Consider the following 20375-nt stretch of genomic DNA (forward strand, 5'->3'; position numbering starts at 1 on the left):
TTGAATTGAAACTCAAATATTATATATATATATATATATATATATATATATATATATATATTTCCCTCCCTCCCACTTTTCCATTCCTAATATTTAAGGAACTTGAGATAGTTTGTAGAAAGTTTTCTGCTTGGTTACAAACTAAATTATGCTTTTTTAATCCTTTATCCACAACATTCATATATGGAAAATATGTGAACTTTGACATTAATTCAACTAACTTCCTGGTCTGATTCCCACTGATGAGACCTCATTAAAGGTAGGTTGAAATCAGTCTGGGAAGTGACCCTTCCCATAATACATAATAATATGCATGTCAGAAAGGAAATGTGATTTGTATTATGAGATACTAAGGCAAATTGAAGTGATTGAAACCTCTATTATCAGGGGTTGAAATAAATATCCAAAGAAAAAATCCTTTGGATCCTCAGACAATTATTATAGAGTGAAACAATATATATATATATATATATATATATATATATATATATTTCTATCCTATTGAAAGAATTGATAGTTTAGATTCTAGGATATCCATCTTTGAGGATTTAATCCAGGAGCAATTCCACTCCCCCCACTCCCATAAATCATTCCTGTTTGGAGCAGAAACTTTCGCTCTCGCAAAATAATACAGTCAGAAACACACACACGTTTATTTTTAAAAAATCCATGACAACACACACACATATTGCTATATCTTCTCTATAAATAAAACTTTTATTTCCATTTTGTATTTCAAAAAATTTTTTAATTTTTCCTTGTAACAGTAACAATAAATAAAGAAATACTATTTTTAGGTAATTTTTTTCGCTATCGTTATTCTTGAATTACTCCTCAATAGTCAATAAATAAATATAGAAAAATATAAATATATATAAATAAATGAATTATTAAATTATATATATATATATATATACACACACACACACACAGGCCAGTGTAGCTCAGCAGAAGTGGTGTTGCATCCTGTGTACTAGGCCACCCAAAGATAGACTTAAGTTCAAGTCTAGAAGATGACTAGAGGAATTTTTTCTAAGCCTTTCTTCAATTATATGCGTGGATAGGCTTATTTCAATTAGTTCCCAAGTTAGTCTAACTTTGGCACAGGCATGCAGTTTTCCCCCCCAGAAACTCGGGTTTTTTGTCCTGTAAACTCAAGAAAATCAACCATAGAAACCACACCGTTTCGGACAATAACATATACTGTTAGGGTAAGGGACATAAGATGGCAGCACTTGTTCGCCAGTCTCTTTGTTGGTTGCCACATATATATGGTGATAATCTTGGACAAGCTATCTCTGACTGGCTACAGGTGGATAATGAACTGCTCACTCAGTCTCCAAAAGTTAAAGGTCTAAAATAGCCTTGCCTTCTCCCTATAAGGGGAAAAAGGCATTAGCTCATTTTTTTTTTTTTTTTTTTTTTTTTTTGAAAAACACACATATATATGCATGCATGAGAGCACATTGTGTGTGTGTGTGTGTGTGCGCGTGCGTGCATGCGTTTCAGATGGAGCATTATTTTCTGCAAAATATATCTTTAGAGGAACAAGTAAATTGTTCCAATCCGGATAGCTATGTGGATAAATAACAAAAAAATTTCTATCCAGGATTATTAATTCACATGATTAGGGGGGGAAAAAAAGTTCCCTTCGAATTACTCTGAGAGGAACATTTTATTTTAGTTTAAAACCATTTCAACCCTGCTCTAGCAAGTAGCTAAATCATGAAGATACTTCATGCACAAACCATCTGCTTACACTTGAATAACAGATTAAAAAAGAATATAATTTCTTATCAAGTATAATTTAATAAGGAACTTGGGATGTTTGAGCATTGCTTTATCACAAGTAGGAAGAAGAGATTGCACTGTCATCAGCAAAACTATAGATAGGGTTTCAGGCCCGTAAAAAAGGCCTTTGGAAAATGGTAATATAACAGCCTCGAGGAATACCTGAAGTACAGAATAAAGATAGAAGGGAACACTGTCCACCATAAAAGCAGCAAATAACTAAAAGTTACCCAATTAAAAAGGTGGAAGGCAAACCCATAAGATGGCAATTTATGGAGAAGCCCTCTATTTCAGACCTATCAAATTGCTATATTTTCAAGTGCAACAGCACCAATTTTTCCGTAACATGAGTACCTTTCATATGTTACTGAAAGGTAACTTTCAGTAACATATGAAAGGTAACTTTCAGTAACATATGAGGGTGGTCTGAAAAGTTCTTTGCCACGACCAGATGGAAACACTATCAGCAAGTTTTTTTTTTTCCTAAGTTGGTACATCTGTCATAAACATCCAAGTGAAATTGCAAGTCATTCTATCAAGTAGTTCATTTTATACAGTTGTCTGTATCCTTTCAAATAGATAAAATTCAGTATCGTGCGGTTATAAAATTCTTTGTAAAAGAAGGGTTAACTGCAAAAGAAATTCATTCGAAGTTCATAGAAGTTTATCAGGGCACTCTTCTCCTTCGTTTTCGCCAATTAAGAAATGGGCTGCCGAGTTTAAACATGACTGTACCAGTCTTGAAGATGATCCATGTGAAGGAGGACGTCCAAAAAGTGTAACACCAGAAATCATTGATCAAGTGATATATGGTATATGTCATCCAATACCATATATATGATATATGGTATTGGATGACCGGCGAGTCAAAGTCCATGAAATTTCTGACACTATAAGCATTTCAAAAGAACGTGTAGGATATATTTTGCATGAACAATTGCAAATGAAAAAGCTATGCGCAAGATGGTGCTGCGCTTGCTGAGAGCAGATCAAAAACACACTCTTATGAAAATCTCTGAATGGTGCTTGCAGCGTTTTAACAAGAATAAAAACTGATTTTGTGTGTCGATTTATTACTATGGATGAGACTTGGATTCACCATTACACACCAGAATCCAAACAGCAGACAAAACAGTGGACAGAAGCCGGTTGTTCAGCACCAAAGAAGACAAAGTCAGTTCCATCAGCAGGAAAGGTCATGGCATTGGTGTTTTGGGCTAAAGGCATTTTGTTCATTAATTATCTTGAAAAGGGTAAAACAATAACCGGGAAATATTATTCCGATCTTTTAACCAGACTAGACAAAAACATTCGTGAGAAAAGATCCGGTTTGCAGAAGAAAAAAATCATCTTTCATCAGGACAATGCACCTGCCCACAAAGGTGTTTTGACAATGGGAAAATTAAGGGATCTGCACTATGAATTGTTGAAACATCCACTCTATTCCCCAGATTTGGCTTCCTCTGACTTCTATTTCTTCCCAAAATTAAAACTTTTCCTTGCTAGCCAGCTTTTTTTTTCTTTGAATCAAGAGGTGATTGCAGCTGTAGAGGCGTATTTTGCAGATCTTACTGAGAACCACTACAGGGACAGGATATTGGCACTAGAGCATTGCTAGAATAAATGTATTAGTCTTAAGGGAGATTATGTTGAAAAATAAAAATAATTTTGAAATTATAAATTCGTTTTTTCATTCTTAGGCTGAGACCTTTTCAGACCACCCTCATAATTAAGATTTATTTGGAATCTTAAATGCTAGCATTTTTACTGATGGTCGCTGATCGGTGAGAGTTCTACTAGGTGATGAAGAAACCGACTGTTGATGACATCATTATATTAGAAAGCACAGAGATGAGAGTAATAGCAGCATAGTTTAATTGCAGATAGTTATCTCCTTTATTTGGAAGAACCTGAATATGAGTTTGCTTCTATACTCTGTAGCAGATGTCAGATGAAATAATTTATGTAATTTTTTTAGTCAAATTACGCTAACAGTGCGTAATAATAATGAACCGTCCACATACTGAGCAGAAATCTATTGGGTACTTTACATTATTATTATTCTTGTATTCAGAAACACTTTTAATATATCTGGGATTTATTTCTACTCCTGTTTTGGATCTCCAAAAAGATAAAGCTTTTTTTTTTCTTTATATTATCTGCCCTTTCTCATGGCTCCATACTAAAAAAAATTCTTCTGCTTCTTCCTACTAATGATGTTATGAAATCATAAGTATAAAAGTAAGCATCATTATGTTATGTTTGATTTCAAAATTTTCCCATATCATTCTACTTGAAATTGGCTCACATTGAAAGAATTTTTTTCATATTTACTACTGAATAATCTTTCATTTCCCTGATCCCTGCTGTCCAAATAAATTATCTTATACCTTAGTGCTTGCATAGTTAAGTTAGTATAGATGCTCTTTGGTTGGAAAGAGCTGGGTTTGATTCTTGCCCATGAATCAAAAAAGGTGAGTTAGCTGGTCTCATGTGGAGGTAGGGTTTTTTTTTTTTCACCTGGGAACTCAGGTTTTTTGTCCCTCAGAACAGGCAAACTGGCCCCATGAATACACACAGATTACAGTCAGGAATACTTAAGAAATGGTCCCTCCCAGTCATAGGCAGATTCGTCAGTTATACCAGTTCTGAGCCTGGATAAAATAGAGGGGATTGAAATGGTGCCATACCTCCCCATAAAAAGGGCTCATGGCCGTTGTATCATCATATGAAATATAAAAAAAAATGTTATACTTACTGTTAAGAAGGATCTCACTTGTTTTAGTCCTCTTATCATCTTTATCCCAAATTTCTTTTAGGCTAGCATTGACAGCTTGTTACAGTAAGTGAGTTTGTTTTAATGATGTTTGTTATAATGAAAGCAACTATGTTATTTCTTGAAAATAGATTTCTTTTGTGTGTGAACATTAAAACACATCCGCAAAAATGAATCACTGTGTGCCACGACTATTTTTTCTGAAACAAATGCCACTGCCTAAATAAGAATGGTTTTATCACATTGGAGGAATTTTGTTTCTCAGGAATAGGAAAACATTAACCAAATGTATGAAATCCCCTCCTGTCAGACAGCCACAAGCTTTTGGTAGAACTACTGCTATTGTTAGTGATGCTCAAAATGCTTCAGTTGCTATCCTGATAATCTGATAGTAGATGAATCCATTCATCAAAATGTAACATCCCTTGTAGAAGCAGAGACTTGAGACCATAATCAAATCTACGCTTGACTGTAAATGGCATTACTGTTTATACTGATCTCATTTCTGGATCAATATGAAGACATGTTTGTAGCAAAAAGTATAAATGACAAAAAGACAAAAAGCTCAGCCAGATTGAGGACATAACATACAATTGAGAATTGTTCTGTTATCAAGTGTAACTTTGACAACAAATAATGTAACACTTAACAGATAATAATCTTGGGGAACTTTCTAAGTTGAGACAGGATTGGTCCCACTCAGAGAAGATTCCATCAAAGAAAAAAATTTTTTGAAGAGAAAGATTCCCTCCAAGACCAGAAAACTGATACTAAGTGCCTGAATTAAAATAAAATCTCTAATTGGTGCTTCTAACTGGATTACATTATCTAGTATACAATGTTTCTGGAAGCCAGACTGTCTTTAAAAAAAAAAAAAAAAAAAAAGGAGGGGGGGGGGTTATTTTCAGAGATTTTGCACACACAGCTGATGAGAACAATTGGACAGTTTATTGGTATATTTTGGATCTTTATCTGGCTTCAGAAAAGCAATAATAATTGCCTTTTGCCAGGCTTCTGGAAATTCATTTTCACATAAAATTCTGTTGAATAAGTAGAACAGTTGATCTGTGGATGATAACAGATGTTTAATCATATTATAATGGATGTCTGGACCTATGGCAGTTGAACTAAAACAAAGCAATGCAACTTTCAGTTCTTCTTCATTATGGAATAGCCTGTTGTAGTTCTTGAGATAATTCAAAGTGGATGTTGTTACTGTATTACTTTTTTAGAACCAGGAATTCTAGGGTGTAATACGATACTGCCAATGTTTGGATAAACTCTCCCAAACATACCTGCAACTTCAGGTTAGGCAAATGTTCTTCTATTTTGTGCTAGGATTGAACAGAATATATGCCCTTAATTTTTTTTTAAGAATTCCTTGGTGTTTGTTGATCTGATAATAGATGTGAATTGGATCCACAAGTTCTTTTGACTCTGAAGGTAAACGTGTCATGCTAGAGTATAAGCATGTTTGAAAGTAATTAAGTTTTGTGTAGTAAGGTTTTTGTGGAATATATATCAAGCTTTTGGGGGGGAGGGGGCTGTACATTATGAATTCCTCTATGATTCGAAAGGTATCTGACAACTGCAATACCCAATTTGATGTTTTGGGTATTGCAGTTGTCACAGCTTGTATTATACAATCTGTAACATGAGTCACTGCTTCAGTAATAAGAATAGAGCCACTGTTGCAAAATAAAGTTCTTCTAGGGTTGAGAACAAATCCCAGTCATATTGATCTATTTTTTCATATCCTTGATGAAATACAGGTCTGTCCATGTAAAAGGATGAATATCATGGGGAAATAATCATATATGTTCTTCTTCCCATATATGTTATCTTCCCATTTAAACGGTGGAAAAGAGGAACGAGCAAATTGTTATGTCAATAGCAATGAATGTTCAGCTGAGCATTTGGAAGATTACTTGCAGTGAAGGTATTACTTGGAGGGATAGGTTATTGATGCTGGGCATGATTCCACAAATCTTCTTCTGATGTTAGTGTGTGTGCATAGACCCAGAGAATATTGTGGCCATTTAAATCGCCCATTAAGAATACAACTGAAACACAAGGCCATCCTGAGAAATATCTGCAGTGGGGTGATAGATGCAACATATTATAATAAGAGATCCCACTGAGAGGCAAATGGAAACTGCCTCGATGTCAGTGTTAAATGATGGACTTGATGGAGTATGGTTGCTCAAGGATAGCAACCATACCCCATGGGGTAGGTCCATTCTCTATTATTGTAGGATCCTCAATAGGTTTCAAATGTATCCTGTACAAAGGAACACATGGATTATGTTTCTTGATATCAATGTTTTGGCAGATCTCATAACATTTCCACTGCAGAAATTTGTTAGTCATTTCTTGGATTTTTCCATTTTGGGGAATTGTGAATGGCATGTACCCATCTCTTCCTTCTCAGGAAAGATATCCAAGATATCGATTTCCATTCCATCAAGACAGAAATATAAGATCTGATAATACTGGAGTCTTAACAGATTAATTTAGAGGAAAATTGTTCATCGGAAGTTAGTAATGGTATAACTTTTTCATGTAGTACTATCATAATTATCCTGTATACCCGAGGGTACATATCAGGTATTTGATGACAACTTCCATGGAGAGTCAAGATTCTCTGGGAGACCATCTACCACAAAACTAAACTTCATACTACTTGAATATTTTTTTTTATTATTTTAGTCTTTATTTTCAAGAAAGCAAATATAAATATGACAGCTGATGCAGTCAAGAAAATGTGCATAAACCTATAACATTTTAACAATTTAACAGCCTCCACAATCAACAAAAGTAATTCAGTCTTGTACCATTCATCACATTTGCAAACGTTAGATAAATTTAATTTCATATAAAAAAGTAGTCAGTAACTGTTTTTTCTTAAAATGAATTATAGCTTGTAATGCACTAAAAATTACTTTATCGGAGCAAATAGTTGAGGAACTAATTTTTTTCCCCTTTCTTTTGAACTTACCACTTCCTACCCCTTCGCCATGACTGAATCGGCGGGACTTGCTAGTTGCTGAAATACTCCTTTGCACTTTTGCATGTGGGGGGGACTGACTATTACTAGATCCTTCTGTTGGTGCTTTTATGGTACGTAGAGAGAGGTTGGAGCTTGACTGGGAGTCACAATTTTCATTCTAAACAAATTCAGAGAGAGAAGTAATAAAAAAAATCATTTTTTTTTCTATTTATATAATTATATATATATATATTTATATAATTTATAAGTATGATTTATAAATTATACAGTATGATATATCATTACTGTCATAACAATTATATGTCATGAGATTTTACTTCTTTTGATGTAATACATTTGGCAGTGAATTCTTTTAGTACTTTAAACTTCTAATCTTATGAGAGTCAAGTGTTCATATTTCTCATATACAGAGAAATATTCTTTGAAATTACATTAACTATTAAAGATTCAATAGACAATTAATAATGAAACTCTTTGGGTATTTTTGTTGATTATCATTAGGATTTCATGTGCAGATAAAATATTTTCAATGATCTTTCAAACAGATCAATTTCTGTTTCCCTTAATACTACCTCAGTCAAGAATCTTCACAGGTATATCTTTTATTTCATTGTAAATATTTTTACGTTTTAATTAAATCCATAAAACAAATGTGCTACTAGAAGAAATAGAATGAACAAACAGAGGAAATGGTAAGTGTATGATATATATATATACACCTGAAAAAAGAGAGAGAGAGAAAATGCTGATTATTAATATTCATTAAACCAGCTACTAAAATCATGAGTACTATGTGTACTTTTGCATATGGTACTCTCACTATAGAAAAATCAGGAAGATCAAAGGTGTAATTTATTATAGTAGGAAGTTTGCTATAGAAATAATAAAAAAAGAAAAAAGAATAAGTAAGTTAAATGTTTCTTAAAGGTAAACTGTAAAAAGACCTGGAGTGGAATCCCACCTAGGACATGAATTTTTAAGGCTTTTTTGCCAAAATATAAGTCTCAACAAAGGTGGAAGCCCCCCCCCCCCCCCCCCCCCACACACACACGCGCAGAAATCTATTGATTTCTGTGCATGTGATAAAACCAGCCAGAGCATATCATAGCATTAATCAGATTTCTATGATAGCAGGCCACTCAGCCTAACACATTAAAGGGAAGATGAGATAAATTTATACTGCAATTTAAATATATTTTCTCAATCGGTCTTTGTAATCTGTATTCCACAATCCCAATATCTTTAACAATCTTCTTTGTACTCTCTCCACTGAATCATCACCATAGAAACCAGGGGACCAGACAACACTCCAGGTGAGGTCATATCAAGGCCTTGTAAAGAGGCAAAATGACTTCCTTATCCTTACATATTAAGGTTTGTTTAAGAATTACAATTATCCTCTGAGTTGTATTTGCAATCTTTGCTACATATCCCCTTGAACATCAATAGAGACTTGGCAGGTATCTATTCTGCAATATCTCCATTCAAGATATGAACAGAGATCTGCAAGTTGTCCAATTGGGACATACAGACTATTGAGGATAATATACAAAAAAGCCTGAAGGCAACTGATTATGTCTACACACAAATGTCAGAGTAACAGGCATAAATGGAGATTTTGTAGCTTTGGTGGATAAGTTAGGCCTGAGATAGAAATATTAGTGAGACCTTGCTCTTAGCAGCAGATAGGCCAAGTGATACTGAGTAAAAAGTGCAATATTTTTTGGAAGGATAGAAAAGATAAGAGCAGGAGGAAGAGTGTATACTGCTAATACAATTGAATGATTTGAATCCGACTGGGGTAGAAAGTTATGGCTGCAATATTAGCAATAAACTACCAGGTAATAGTGAATTTGAAGCTATGGTGTGTGAGGTGGAGTCTAACAAGATGCATCACCAAATCAAGCTGATGGGTGCTAAATGAGTAATCTTCATGGATGACTTGAATTATCCAAACATTGATTGGATAATGATGAACTCTCATGAAAAGAATGAAACTGAATTTACCGAGCTACTGCAGGCACTTTCCCCAAGCAGCATAAGACAGAGGGAGCTAAGTCAAAGAGAGGGTTGATCTGATTATAGTGTAAGAAGGGTTTCAGTTAAAGATGTCACTGTTTTGTTTCTGGTTGGTGATAGTAATTATACTGAAACTGACCTGGGAAGTACCTAAGTATTATGGCTGCTACATTCAGGAGAAGTTACATGCTGAACTACAAAGCAGAAAATTATGACCAACTGAGTGAGTATACTATGTTTGGTCATATGATATCAGTTGCCAGATAAGAAGGATATTGAAAGTGTATGGGAAGCATTTAAAAAAAATACTTGAAATTTTTTTTGTAACGATTTTATATTGCTTGGAGAACTGTGTAATCTATTTTTATACATTTTTGATGTTAATTAAGCCCTGATGAAGCTGCCAGTATTTTTTGGGCGAACAAAACTAGGTTGTAATTTTCAAAGTTAATGACTAATTAAAATATTATTATTAAAAGAGAGACCTCCAGGGAGTCAGGAACTCAAGGGAGCCCATACTATTCGCACTACATGTCATACCTGTTCTTGAATTCATTCACAATACTTGCACACACAACATCCAAAGGCAATCCTTTCCAATCCACACCATTCTATGAGAGAAAAATCTAGATCTTACCCCTCCCCTTCTTAACGACATTCATTCTCAGCTTCCAAGGATGCTCTCTTGTCCTTTCCCCACCCTCCATAAAATGAAAAATTCTATCTATTGAAATTCTGTATAACCCTTTCAGAAGTGTGTAAGTCTCAATCATATCATCCAAATTTCTCCTGTTTACTAGTGTCTGTAGCAAACAAATTCTCAATCTGACTTCATAATCAGTATTCCACAATCCTGATATCATTTTTAACACTCTTCTTTGCAATCTCTCCACTGTGTCAGAATCACCACAGAAACAAGGAGATCAGACCTGTGTGTAATAGTCCAAGTGAGGTCTTATCAAGGCCTTGGAATGAGACAAAATGTCTTCCTTATCTCTACATGTCAAGGTCCATTTCAGAATTGCCATTATTCGCCAAGTTATATTTACAATTTTGCATGATCCTTGAACTTCAACTTCTTGTCTACTAAACTCCAAGATCCCTAGCCTCATCAGTTTCTTCAAGCATAATCCCATCAATATAATATGGCATTGGATATCTAATCGCACCAAAGTGCATGAGCTTACATTTATTAACATTGAAATGAGAGCCATTTTCAAATGCCCACAATCCCAGTCTACTCAAATCATTCTGCAAGTAGTGCATATCAGCATCATTCCTGATTACCTTACCTATCTTTGCATCATCAGCAAATAGTTGTATGTTGCATGTCAAATCCTTCTCAAGATTACTAATGTAGAGTGAATAACAATAAACCAAAGACTGATCCTTGAGACACGCCACTGGTTACCTTGAATCTTGCAGATTCACACCTGCCTCTCATATACAACTTTTTTGATATCTGTCAGTCAGCCATCCTTTATCCATGACAATAGTTTATAATCCAATCCCATAGTCTTCAATTTATGCAACAGTCTTCCACGCTGTATTCTGTCAAAAGGCTTGGCAAAATCCAAAAGTATCGAGGCTTATCCGTTCTCCTTGTATCAGTGGTAACATTATTATAGAATGTGAGCAACTTCCATCCCTTAGTAAAACCATGCTGTTCATTGCAAATTAGAGATTCTCTGTCATTTCTGAATGCAAGCCCTAACCAACTTTTCCAAACTCTTCACCACCACCACTCTCGAGATACTGATTGGTCAATAGTTGGATACATCGGTCTTTGCACCACTACCACCATTGTGCAAAGGGATTACCATAATTTTTTTTTTCCCACTCCTGTGGTATCTTCCATGCTGTGAGACTAAAATTATACAGCCTAGTTAAAGGACTAGTGAGTTCAGCTGAACACTCTTCTTAGCACCCATGCTGATATGCCATCAATCCCTATTGCTGAATTCTTATTCCGTCTATGCAACAGCTATAATACCTCCTCCTCGTGCAGTGAAGAGGTAGCAGTGAGCTCAATGTTGCATACGTCAGGTTGATAGCTTTTAGCAAAATGGCTGCTCATTAGCTGAACAATGACTTCTGAATCAGTCTTCCACATACCATCTGCATTCAGTATAGTTATACTTTCAAATTCATTCTTTCTTTTACTTGCAGCATAACAAAAGAATTATTTTGGGTTGCCTTTAACTTGCAGAGTCAGTTGCTTTTCATACTCAAACTTAGCTTTCCATACAACACTGTGACTCTTCTGGCCTGCTGCTTATAATTATCACAAGTGACATCATCCTTATGAACAAGATAGTCCTTCCACATCATCTTTTTCTTACGAATCTCTTGTTTAATTACATTACACATCCTTTCCATTCTTACTCTATTTATTCTTCAAACTCTAAGGACACATTCTGATATCCCATCATTTAAATATTTTTAAACACTTCATATGCATTATCGATATCCTTCCAATCCAATAACTGTAGACAAATAAAAAATATCCTTATTATTGCACATTCTTTAGTCATAAACATTTTCTTTTAAATATGGAAAAAAAGATGGTAATATCACATATACGAGGGTGATCTGAAAAGTTCTCGGCCTAACAATGAAAAAACGAATTTATAATTCAAAATTATTTTTATTTTTCAACATAATCTTCCTTAAGACTAATACATTTATTCCAGCGATGCTCCAGTGCCATTATCCCATCCCTGTAGTGGTTTTCAGCAAGATCTGCAAAATACCCCTCTACAGCTGCAATCACCTCTTGATTCGAAGAAAAAAGCTGGCTAGCAAGGAAAAGTTTTAGTTTTGGGAAGAGAAGAGATAGAAGTCAGAGGAAGCCAAATCTGGGGAATAGGGTGGATGTTCCAACAATTCATAGTGCAGATCCCTTAATTTTCCCATTGTCAAAACACCTTTGTGGGCAGGTGCATTGTCCTGATGAAAGATGATTTTTTTTCTGCAAACCGTGTCTTTTCTCATGAATTTTTTCATCTAGTCTGATTAAAAGATTGGAATAATATTCCCTGCTTATTGTTTTACCCTTTTCAAGATAATTAATAAACGAAAGCATCCCAAAATGATGGAACCGACTTTCTCTTCTTTGGTGCTAAACAACCGGCTTCTGTCCACTGTTTTGATTGCTGTTTGGATTCTGGTGTGTAATGGTGAATCCAAGTCTCATCCACAGTAATAAATCAATGCACAAATTCAGTTTTATTCTTGTTAAAATGCTCCAATCACTCTTCAGAGATTTCATGCGAGTGTGTTTTTGATTTGCTGTGAGCAAGTGCGACACCCATCTTGCGCAAAGCTTTTTCATTTGCAATTCTTCATGCAAAATATATCCTACACGTTCTTTTGAAATGCATATAGTCTCAGCAATTTCACACACTTTGACTCGCAGGTCATCCAATACCATATTGTGCACTTGATCAATGGTGTTATGTTTTTTGGACATCCTTCACATGGATCATCTTCAAGGCCACGTTTAAACTCGGCACCTATTTCTTAATTGTCAAAAACAAAGGAGAAGAGTCCCATAAACTTTTATGAACTTCAAATGAATTTCTTTTGGCATTAAACCTTCTTTTACAAAGAATTTTATAACCACACGATACTCAATTTTATCCATTTCAAGGAATACAGACCTGTCTTTTGCTTCAGACAGCTTTATAAAACAAACTACTTCATAGAATGACTTGCAATTTCACTTGGATGCTTATGGCAGATGTACTAACTTAGAGGAAAAAAAAATCTTGCCAATAATGTTGCCATCTATAGTCATCTATGCTTCTACAACAGAACTTGATGCTATTAATGTTTTAGCAGAATTCGTGATAATTTGACTAATTATTTATGATTAGTGGATCTTGTAGCTAATTGTTCTGATTTTGTGAAATGCTGGTTTTATTCTCATTGGTGGTTTTATTTTTTTGTGTCATGAAAATTTTGATTTCATTTATTAAATCAAAAAACCGTTTTAATACAGCTCCTCGACTTAACCACTTCACCTCGTTATAATAAATCAATTCTCTGTACTCACTTTCAATTTCTTCAAGCAATGCAACAAATTCTCGATGATACGGATAAAGTTTACTGTTTTAGTTACTGTTTCCATAACATTATCCATCTGCAAACTTTTGGCACAAAGTGCTTCTTCTTGATGAATAATGCAATGTATAGTGCAAAATTTATTCTGAAATTTTTCTTCTTTCACTATATTTCTTAACTTTACGATACTCCATTTTTTTTTTACCAACCATAGCAGCTGCACCATTACTTGCAAATCCAACCATTTTATCCCAACTTAATTTATATTTATCTATTATAGTTTTTATTTCAGAAAAATTATCCTGTGCACCAGTTTTTCCTTTCATAGGAGTTATTTCCAATAATTCCTCAATTACTTTAAATTCATCAGTAACACCTTGTACGAAAACGGCAAGTTATGCTATATCTGTGATGTCAGTACTCTCATCAACTGCTATTGAGAATGCTGCAAAATCTATACTTTTTTCTTTTAACTGACTTCATAAATCACTAGCGATTTCGTTAATATGTTCTGCTACTGTGTTGGCTGACAAACTAATATTTTAAAATAATTGTTGTTTGTCAGGACAAAGAAGTTCAGCAGACTTAATCAAACAATCTTTAAGGAATTCGCCATCAGTAAATGGTTTTGATCGTTTTGCAATGATGTGTGTGAGATAAAAACTTGCGTGAACTGTTGCTTCACTGGATTTATTTGCTTCAGTAAAAAAATTTTGTTGTCGTTGTACGACAGATTTCAGAAACTAACTTTTCTTCCCTCAATTTGCCTTCCAACATTTCAAATTTTTTTTCATGATTCGTTTCGTATGAAACGAATCATGAAAAAAATCCACCAAACCTTAGAACAAGATCAATTTTCGTATGAAAGCAACACTCAAAAGTTATGCACAATTCTAAACGATAGGTATTGATAAAATGTAGATCTAACAACAAGCACAAATAAACAGGTTTTATAAGCTGTACGTTAGTTTGTCTCCATCTATATTGCAATATGAACTGCGCAGCTGTGCATCGGAAACATCAGAATACTGAAGCGCCACAGTCGGCTGGCGAACTAAATTTACTGATTGTAAATTGTAGATATGGACTGAGCTTATGTGCACATAAGCTCAGTCCATATCTCTATGTCTCTAAAACTATAAGTACTGTATTTACAATAAATACGTAATTGAAATGTATTCGCGGGCCGGATGTGGCCCACCAGTTTGAGACCACTGATCTAAGGCACTCTGCATTTCCATCCACCCTCTTTCTCCTGTACTATTTATGTAACTTCTTTCACTGACCTCAAATTCTATGCACAGCTATACTGATAACAGTATACTCCATTCATCCTAGTTACTTAGTAGAACAATCATTAGAATGTCAAGATCCACGATCCCCCATAACCAATACCTTAAACTCTAATCTCCTTGCTATTTGCCTAAGGATAACCTAACATTGTGACCTTCAATGCTACCAAAACACAACCTTATCTTATTTATGGGAAGTGAATTAAGATATTTTCTTACTTTACTTCTCCCTTACTCCTAATAATACTCAAATCTCCCAAACATGATCAGATTTCTCTTCTTGGGGTGACATTCACCTCTAGCCTTTACAAGTACAAACATATCTTGGCAACAGCCTTCTTCAGAGTACAAAAACACAGGCTGTACTTTTCTGCTCAAGACATTACTTCTCATCTGTTGAACAGCTGGAATATAGATCCCAAATCCACCAAATCTTAGAATACTGTTCAACTGGGCAACACCATCATGCCTACACTTTCTCCCAAGAATGTTAGACCATGAGCAGCTGTCGTCAACATCTAATTTCTATCCATTTTCAAACTTACCACACACCAATTGCTCTTCCTCCTTTCTATTCCATCTACTTTTGGTCTTTGGGAAAGAAAAAAAAAAAGAAAGAAAGAAAAAAGAAACCCACCCCCTAATTACTAGAACCTTGAGTAAATTCTTTCTTTCTTTCTCCTTAACCTCTTGCCCACACAGCATGCTGACATGATATAGGTTTTGCAACATTATGTGTGTAGGTTTCACATTTTAAAAAGCAAACTTGAAAGAGAAAAATTATGCGGGGAAGACTTATGTTTGGATAATGTTAAAATGGTACCAACCACATGAGAAAGAGAAATGGATGTGTTATGGAAGTTCTATCCAATTGAAGAAACAAAAAACACAACCAGTGTTTGAGGCAGAATGCAAATTTTCTACACTTGGTCCTTTCTAAGTTGGATTTAGATTTGTTTGATTTGTCTCAAACTAGTTGTGATACACTGAATTTTATTCCTGGTTAGTGGACAGGGATTTTGAGCAGAACAGAAGATAAAATGTAGGATCCATTGACACGAAGCTGTGAATGGCTGGAGGGAGGGGTTTAGAGAAAAGAAAACTTGGACAATATGAGTTCGGTGCATGTAGAACTATGTGGAACACAAAGCAACTAGAATTCTTAGTTAATTAATTCATGATTTTTAAAGTAGATTTTAGAGTTCATTGATAATAAATTTTCTTTTATAACTTTTGTGAAATATGTTTATTACTTACTTCTGAGGGCCGTTTACCTAGTAGTAGATAATTAGCCATTATATCATCATACTTTTTGTTTCTTAGTGATTCGTTAATTTCATCCTGTCCATAACCCATAGAAAGCAGTATTTCTGTGGAAAAGAAGTAATTCTTAAGTACTTCCTAATAGTTAACAAGTCTTCAGTTTAAACCATTCTTTGGTTAAATCATTATTATTCAATCTTATATATTAATAAATTTAGTTAATTATTTTTAAATATAAGCAAATTTTAATTACAATTAAGGAACACATGAATGGTGAATATTAGTTAAAACAGCTACTCAAAACTGAGAGAGTTTTAGATAATCGCTTTTGTTCAGGTTGTGAATGCGTGCTTCGCAGCTTTCTTTGTAGAGTCTTTCCAGAAGAATGTAACTTTTGTGTAACTTTGGTTTTGTTCCACTGAATCCAGTGTTTTGTAGATAATGCATGGCTTGCTAAACTGGGTTTTTTGGGTTCTTTAAGAGAAATGTATTCTTGATGTTCTTCAAGGTGAATGTGTGCAGATCGACCAGTTTGTCCATAATAACATAAGCCACAAGAGCAAGAGAATCTGTAAATTCCAGGGTAAAATAGAGGAGGATATTTGTCTTTTGGTGAGATAAGGAATGTATTAAGTTTGCAAAAGCATTAATAAGGAATGTATTAAGCAACCAAAATATTACATAAAAGTTACTTTCGTTGTATTCCTCTTGAAAATTTTCTAGTACGATTCTGTGACTGCTTGGTTTGTTTAACAGTCGTTGAAAAAATACTCTGGACATCTAGTATATTCTTGTCTTCAGTTTTCATACCACCTCTATTGTCTTTGATTCCTTTTACAGTACTCTTTCCTCCATTTCTAAGCGTCTTCAATAGTCTGCAGAACATTTTGCCACCTTCCTGATATTTATTTTCTATACGCTTCCCAAAGTCTTTCCATGCTTTTTTTGTTTAGCTACTTTCACACACACCTCTTAGCTCTCTTACATTTTTCTCTGTATTCTTTTAGAGCATCTGCCAACTTATTTGCTAGAAACTTTTGATATGCTTTCTTTTTTTTTTTTTTTCCACAACTGCTTCTTTAACTTCTTTTGTCCACCATGGTGTTCTTATTTTTCTATCTTTGAAGACAACTTCACAATTTCATCATATACCTCTCTAGCTGAATCAGTCAATGTCTTCTTTAGTGTTCGCTACTGAGACTATGGTTTAGTTCTCATTTTCAATTTGTTTCATTTTTTCTTCAATAATGTTTGTATAGTTGAGTCTACAATTGACCTGTAAAAGCTGCTCAATTTTAATTATTTTTAAAACTTTATTACATACTGTTCTTTTCAATGTGAGATCCATATTTATCCTGCTCAGTACTAAGTAATGGTCACTTCTAATTTCAAATCCTCTGTACACTCTTGTATCCAGAAACAGCATGATGATATCACTATCAGATAGGCTTTTCTTATTTCTTGTGTTTTCTCTCCATGTGAACTTGTGCACATCTTTATGTTGAAACATGATATTAGCAATGACCAGTCTGTGTCCTGAGCAGAAGTCCAGTAAATACTTATTATTATTAGCTTTACTCTTTTCTCCAAATTTTCCCAAAATGTTCCTATATGCCTGGTGGGATTCCATTCCTATTCTGCTTCAGATCTCCAACAAGGAGATTGCTTCCTCCACTTCTTCCCTAAAAGAATCTTCTGTGTGACCACAGACACAAATAAGTTTCATTGTCCATATCCCCACTTTGAAGTTTATCCACATAACTCTACTTGAAAATTCTTTACAATCAAGAAGTTTATCTTCATGTTTGGTGTTGAACGCTGTTGCCACGCCTTCCTTTTCTTGATCATTATTGCCTGAAAACAGTATCCTATACTTATTATTTAGTAAGATCTCACCTGTTTTTGTCTTCATTGTTTCAGTAATGCCAATTAACTTGCTGCCAGTTCTGATACATTGTTAGGACTTTCTCTTCAAATAAATATAACTGCTGTTACATTTTCACTCTATCACGGAAATTACACACTATGGTAATCAAAAAAAAGTTTTCATAAAAAAAGTTGTGGTTATATTACTGGTTGAAAGTTCCTGGTTACACAACAGCCAGTTCACTAGAAGTGATGGCACAAACATTGCACTAACATCATGATGCAGCTACCATAAGCTAGTTATTAACTTGCTACCACTGTTAAATGTTCTCAGTATTTTCTCTTCAAAAATATATAATTTCTGTTATTTATTTTGTCTGTAGCTACAAACTTGTTTAGTGAAAGAACAGAAATTATCTCATAGTTGGGATATGAATAAATACTTCATTTATATATGCAATCTATGAAATATCTCAGATAATACAAAAGATAATGAAAATAGGCAGATACATTGAAAATATCAACTGTATCCTGAATAGGGTACTGCCTATAGAACGTTTCAACTACCTAGGCATAATTTTTAGTGAAGATGGCAAATTACATATGGTAATAGACAACAGAATTAGCAAAGCTGGCATGGTAGGAAGTCAAATGAATAAATTTATACGGAATAAGAAAAAAAATTAGTCAAAACATTAAATTAGCTATATTAAGGCATTATACAGAACTGGCAAACCATCCATTCTAAGCCCTTTCAAGACAGTGTTCAAACCAATTTTAACTTATGGATCTGAGAGAGCTGGGTTTTATTTCTAACCCAGCTCTCAGATTTCTAACCTGATCAAAGTGTTGATTAATTTTAATGGTATAGATGAGACCACAGACTGATAAGAAAATAACTATTAACTTATTGCTGATATTTTGCTGGTATTCTATCCAGTGTCTTCAGAGAACAAAAACTGTTTGTTACAGTACACAAAACAACAAATCCAGTATAACAATGGGACTAGTTTGAACAATTATAATGTGCAGCATAAAGTCCTAATTAGGCCACATCTATGTTGGGGGAAAAAAAAGAGAGAAAAAGCAGGTATTATTTTGGTCTCATAAGATGACCGTCTCCCAAATCTTTGGCAAATTTATACAGCCATACTTGTTGAGGTTTGGAGTAGGTTTCAAGGCTTTTGTTGAATCAAAGAACAATCTCTCTGACTTACAACAACTTCTGTGCAGTACTTTTGTTTGTTTTTTTTCCAATTGATCAGGGGTATCCAAGGTATGGTCTGCTATATCCGACTTGCCATAGCGATAGTAAGGAATGTATTTTTTCATGTTCACTGAGGCAGATGTCCACAGTTCTTCCTGTCTATCCATAGTAGCCTTGATCACACGAACAGGACACTTCATATGATAAAGAAGAGATTCTGTCCTTGGGTGAATGGATGAGAGTTGCAAATTTGACATACAGTTTGAATACAGTGTGTAGCTGATGTTTCTTAAGCACTCTAGATATTTTTTCAGATGTGCCTTGAATGTATGGGATGGTGACAGTTTTGCTGTGGTCTCCTGTGGTAGACAGTGAAGGGGATTTCTGGGGAGCATTTAGCATTTTGTCTATCTTGTGGGGATTATAGTCATCAGCTAAAAAGGTGTGATGTAAGTGAGCGAGTTCAGCAGTGAGAGCACTGTCATTGGAACAAATCACTCCAGTTCTGTGGTTTAATGTTTTTAGGATACCATACTGTTGAGATGGGTGATGGTGTGATTGTTTGTGCAAATATCTCCCTGTAAGTGTGGGTTTTCTATAACCTGAAAATGATAAGGAACCATAAAACATTAGTGTATCCAGGAAGTGCAGGCAGCCATTAGCTTCTAGTTCCATTATAAAGTGAATTTTTGGATGTCATCATCATCATCATCAAATTCCTGCTATGTACCCTCAAGGGGTGTACAGGATATGACAGTACTACATGAAAAAATTACATCATTACTAACTTCCTATCTACAATTTTCCTCCAAATCAGTCTGTTCCTTGTCAAGACTCCAACATTATCAGATCTTATATTTCTATCGTCTAAGGCACTTTGTACCGTATCAATCCACCTATATCTTGGTCTTCCTCTAGGTCGTTTTCCTGCCAACCTGGCAGAGAACACTTGTTTTGCTAATCTTTCCTCTCCCATTCTATTTAAGTGACCATACCATCTGAGATTAGCTCTGCTAACACATTCCTGGATGCTGACAATGTCAAGTTCTTTCCTAATATCCTCATTTTTAATATGATATTGCCATT

The 20375-nt window shown here is 34.6% G+C and overlaps 1 protein-coding gene across 7 annotated transcripts in view; it reads right to left on the reverse strand.

The window, feature by feature from the left end:
- The window catches only part of LOC150097746 (MAP/microtubule affinity-regulating kinase 3-like), a 297798-nt gene that overhangs the window by 152343 nt on the left and 125080 nt on the right, over window positions 1–20375 (reverse strand). For all 7 annotated transcript variants that reach the window (XM_090407471.1, XM_090407465.1, XM_090407466.1 and 4 more), the window contains exons 13-14: window positions 16211–16323; window positions 7566–7734 (exon numbers count right to left, since the gene is read on the reverse strand). In XM_090407471.1, the coding sequence (XP_090263597.1) occupies window positions 7566–7734; window positions 16211–16323 (282 nt within the window). The remainder of the gene's footprint in view (window positions 1–7565; window positions 7735–16210; window positions 16324–20375) is intronic.

This window comes from Typopeltis vanoorti, chromosome 17, assembly GCF_054136105.1.
Source record: "Typopeltis vanoorti isolate ZY-2024b chromosome 17, IOZ_Tvanoo_1.0, whole genome shotgun sequence".
NCBI classification, from domain to species: Eukaryota; Metazoa; Arthropoda; class Arachnida; order Uropygi; family Thelyphonidae; genus Typopeltis; species Typopeltis vanoorti.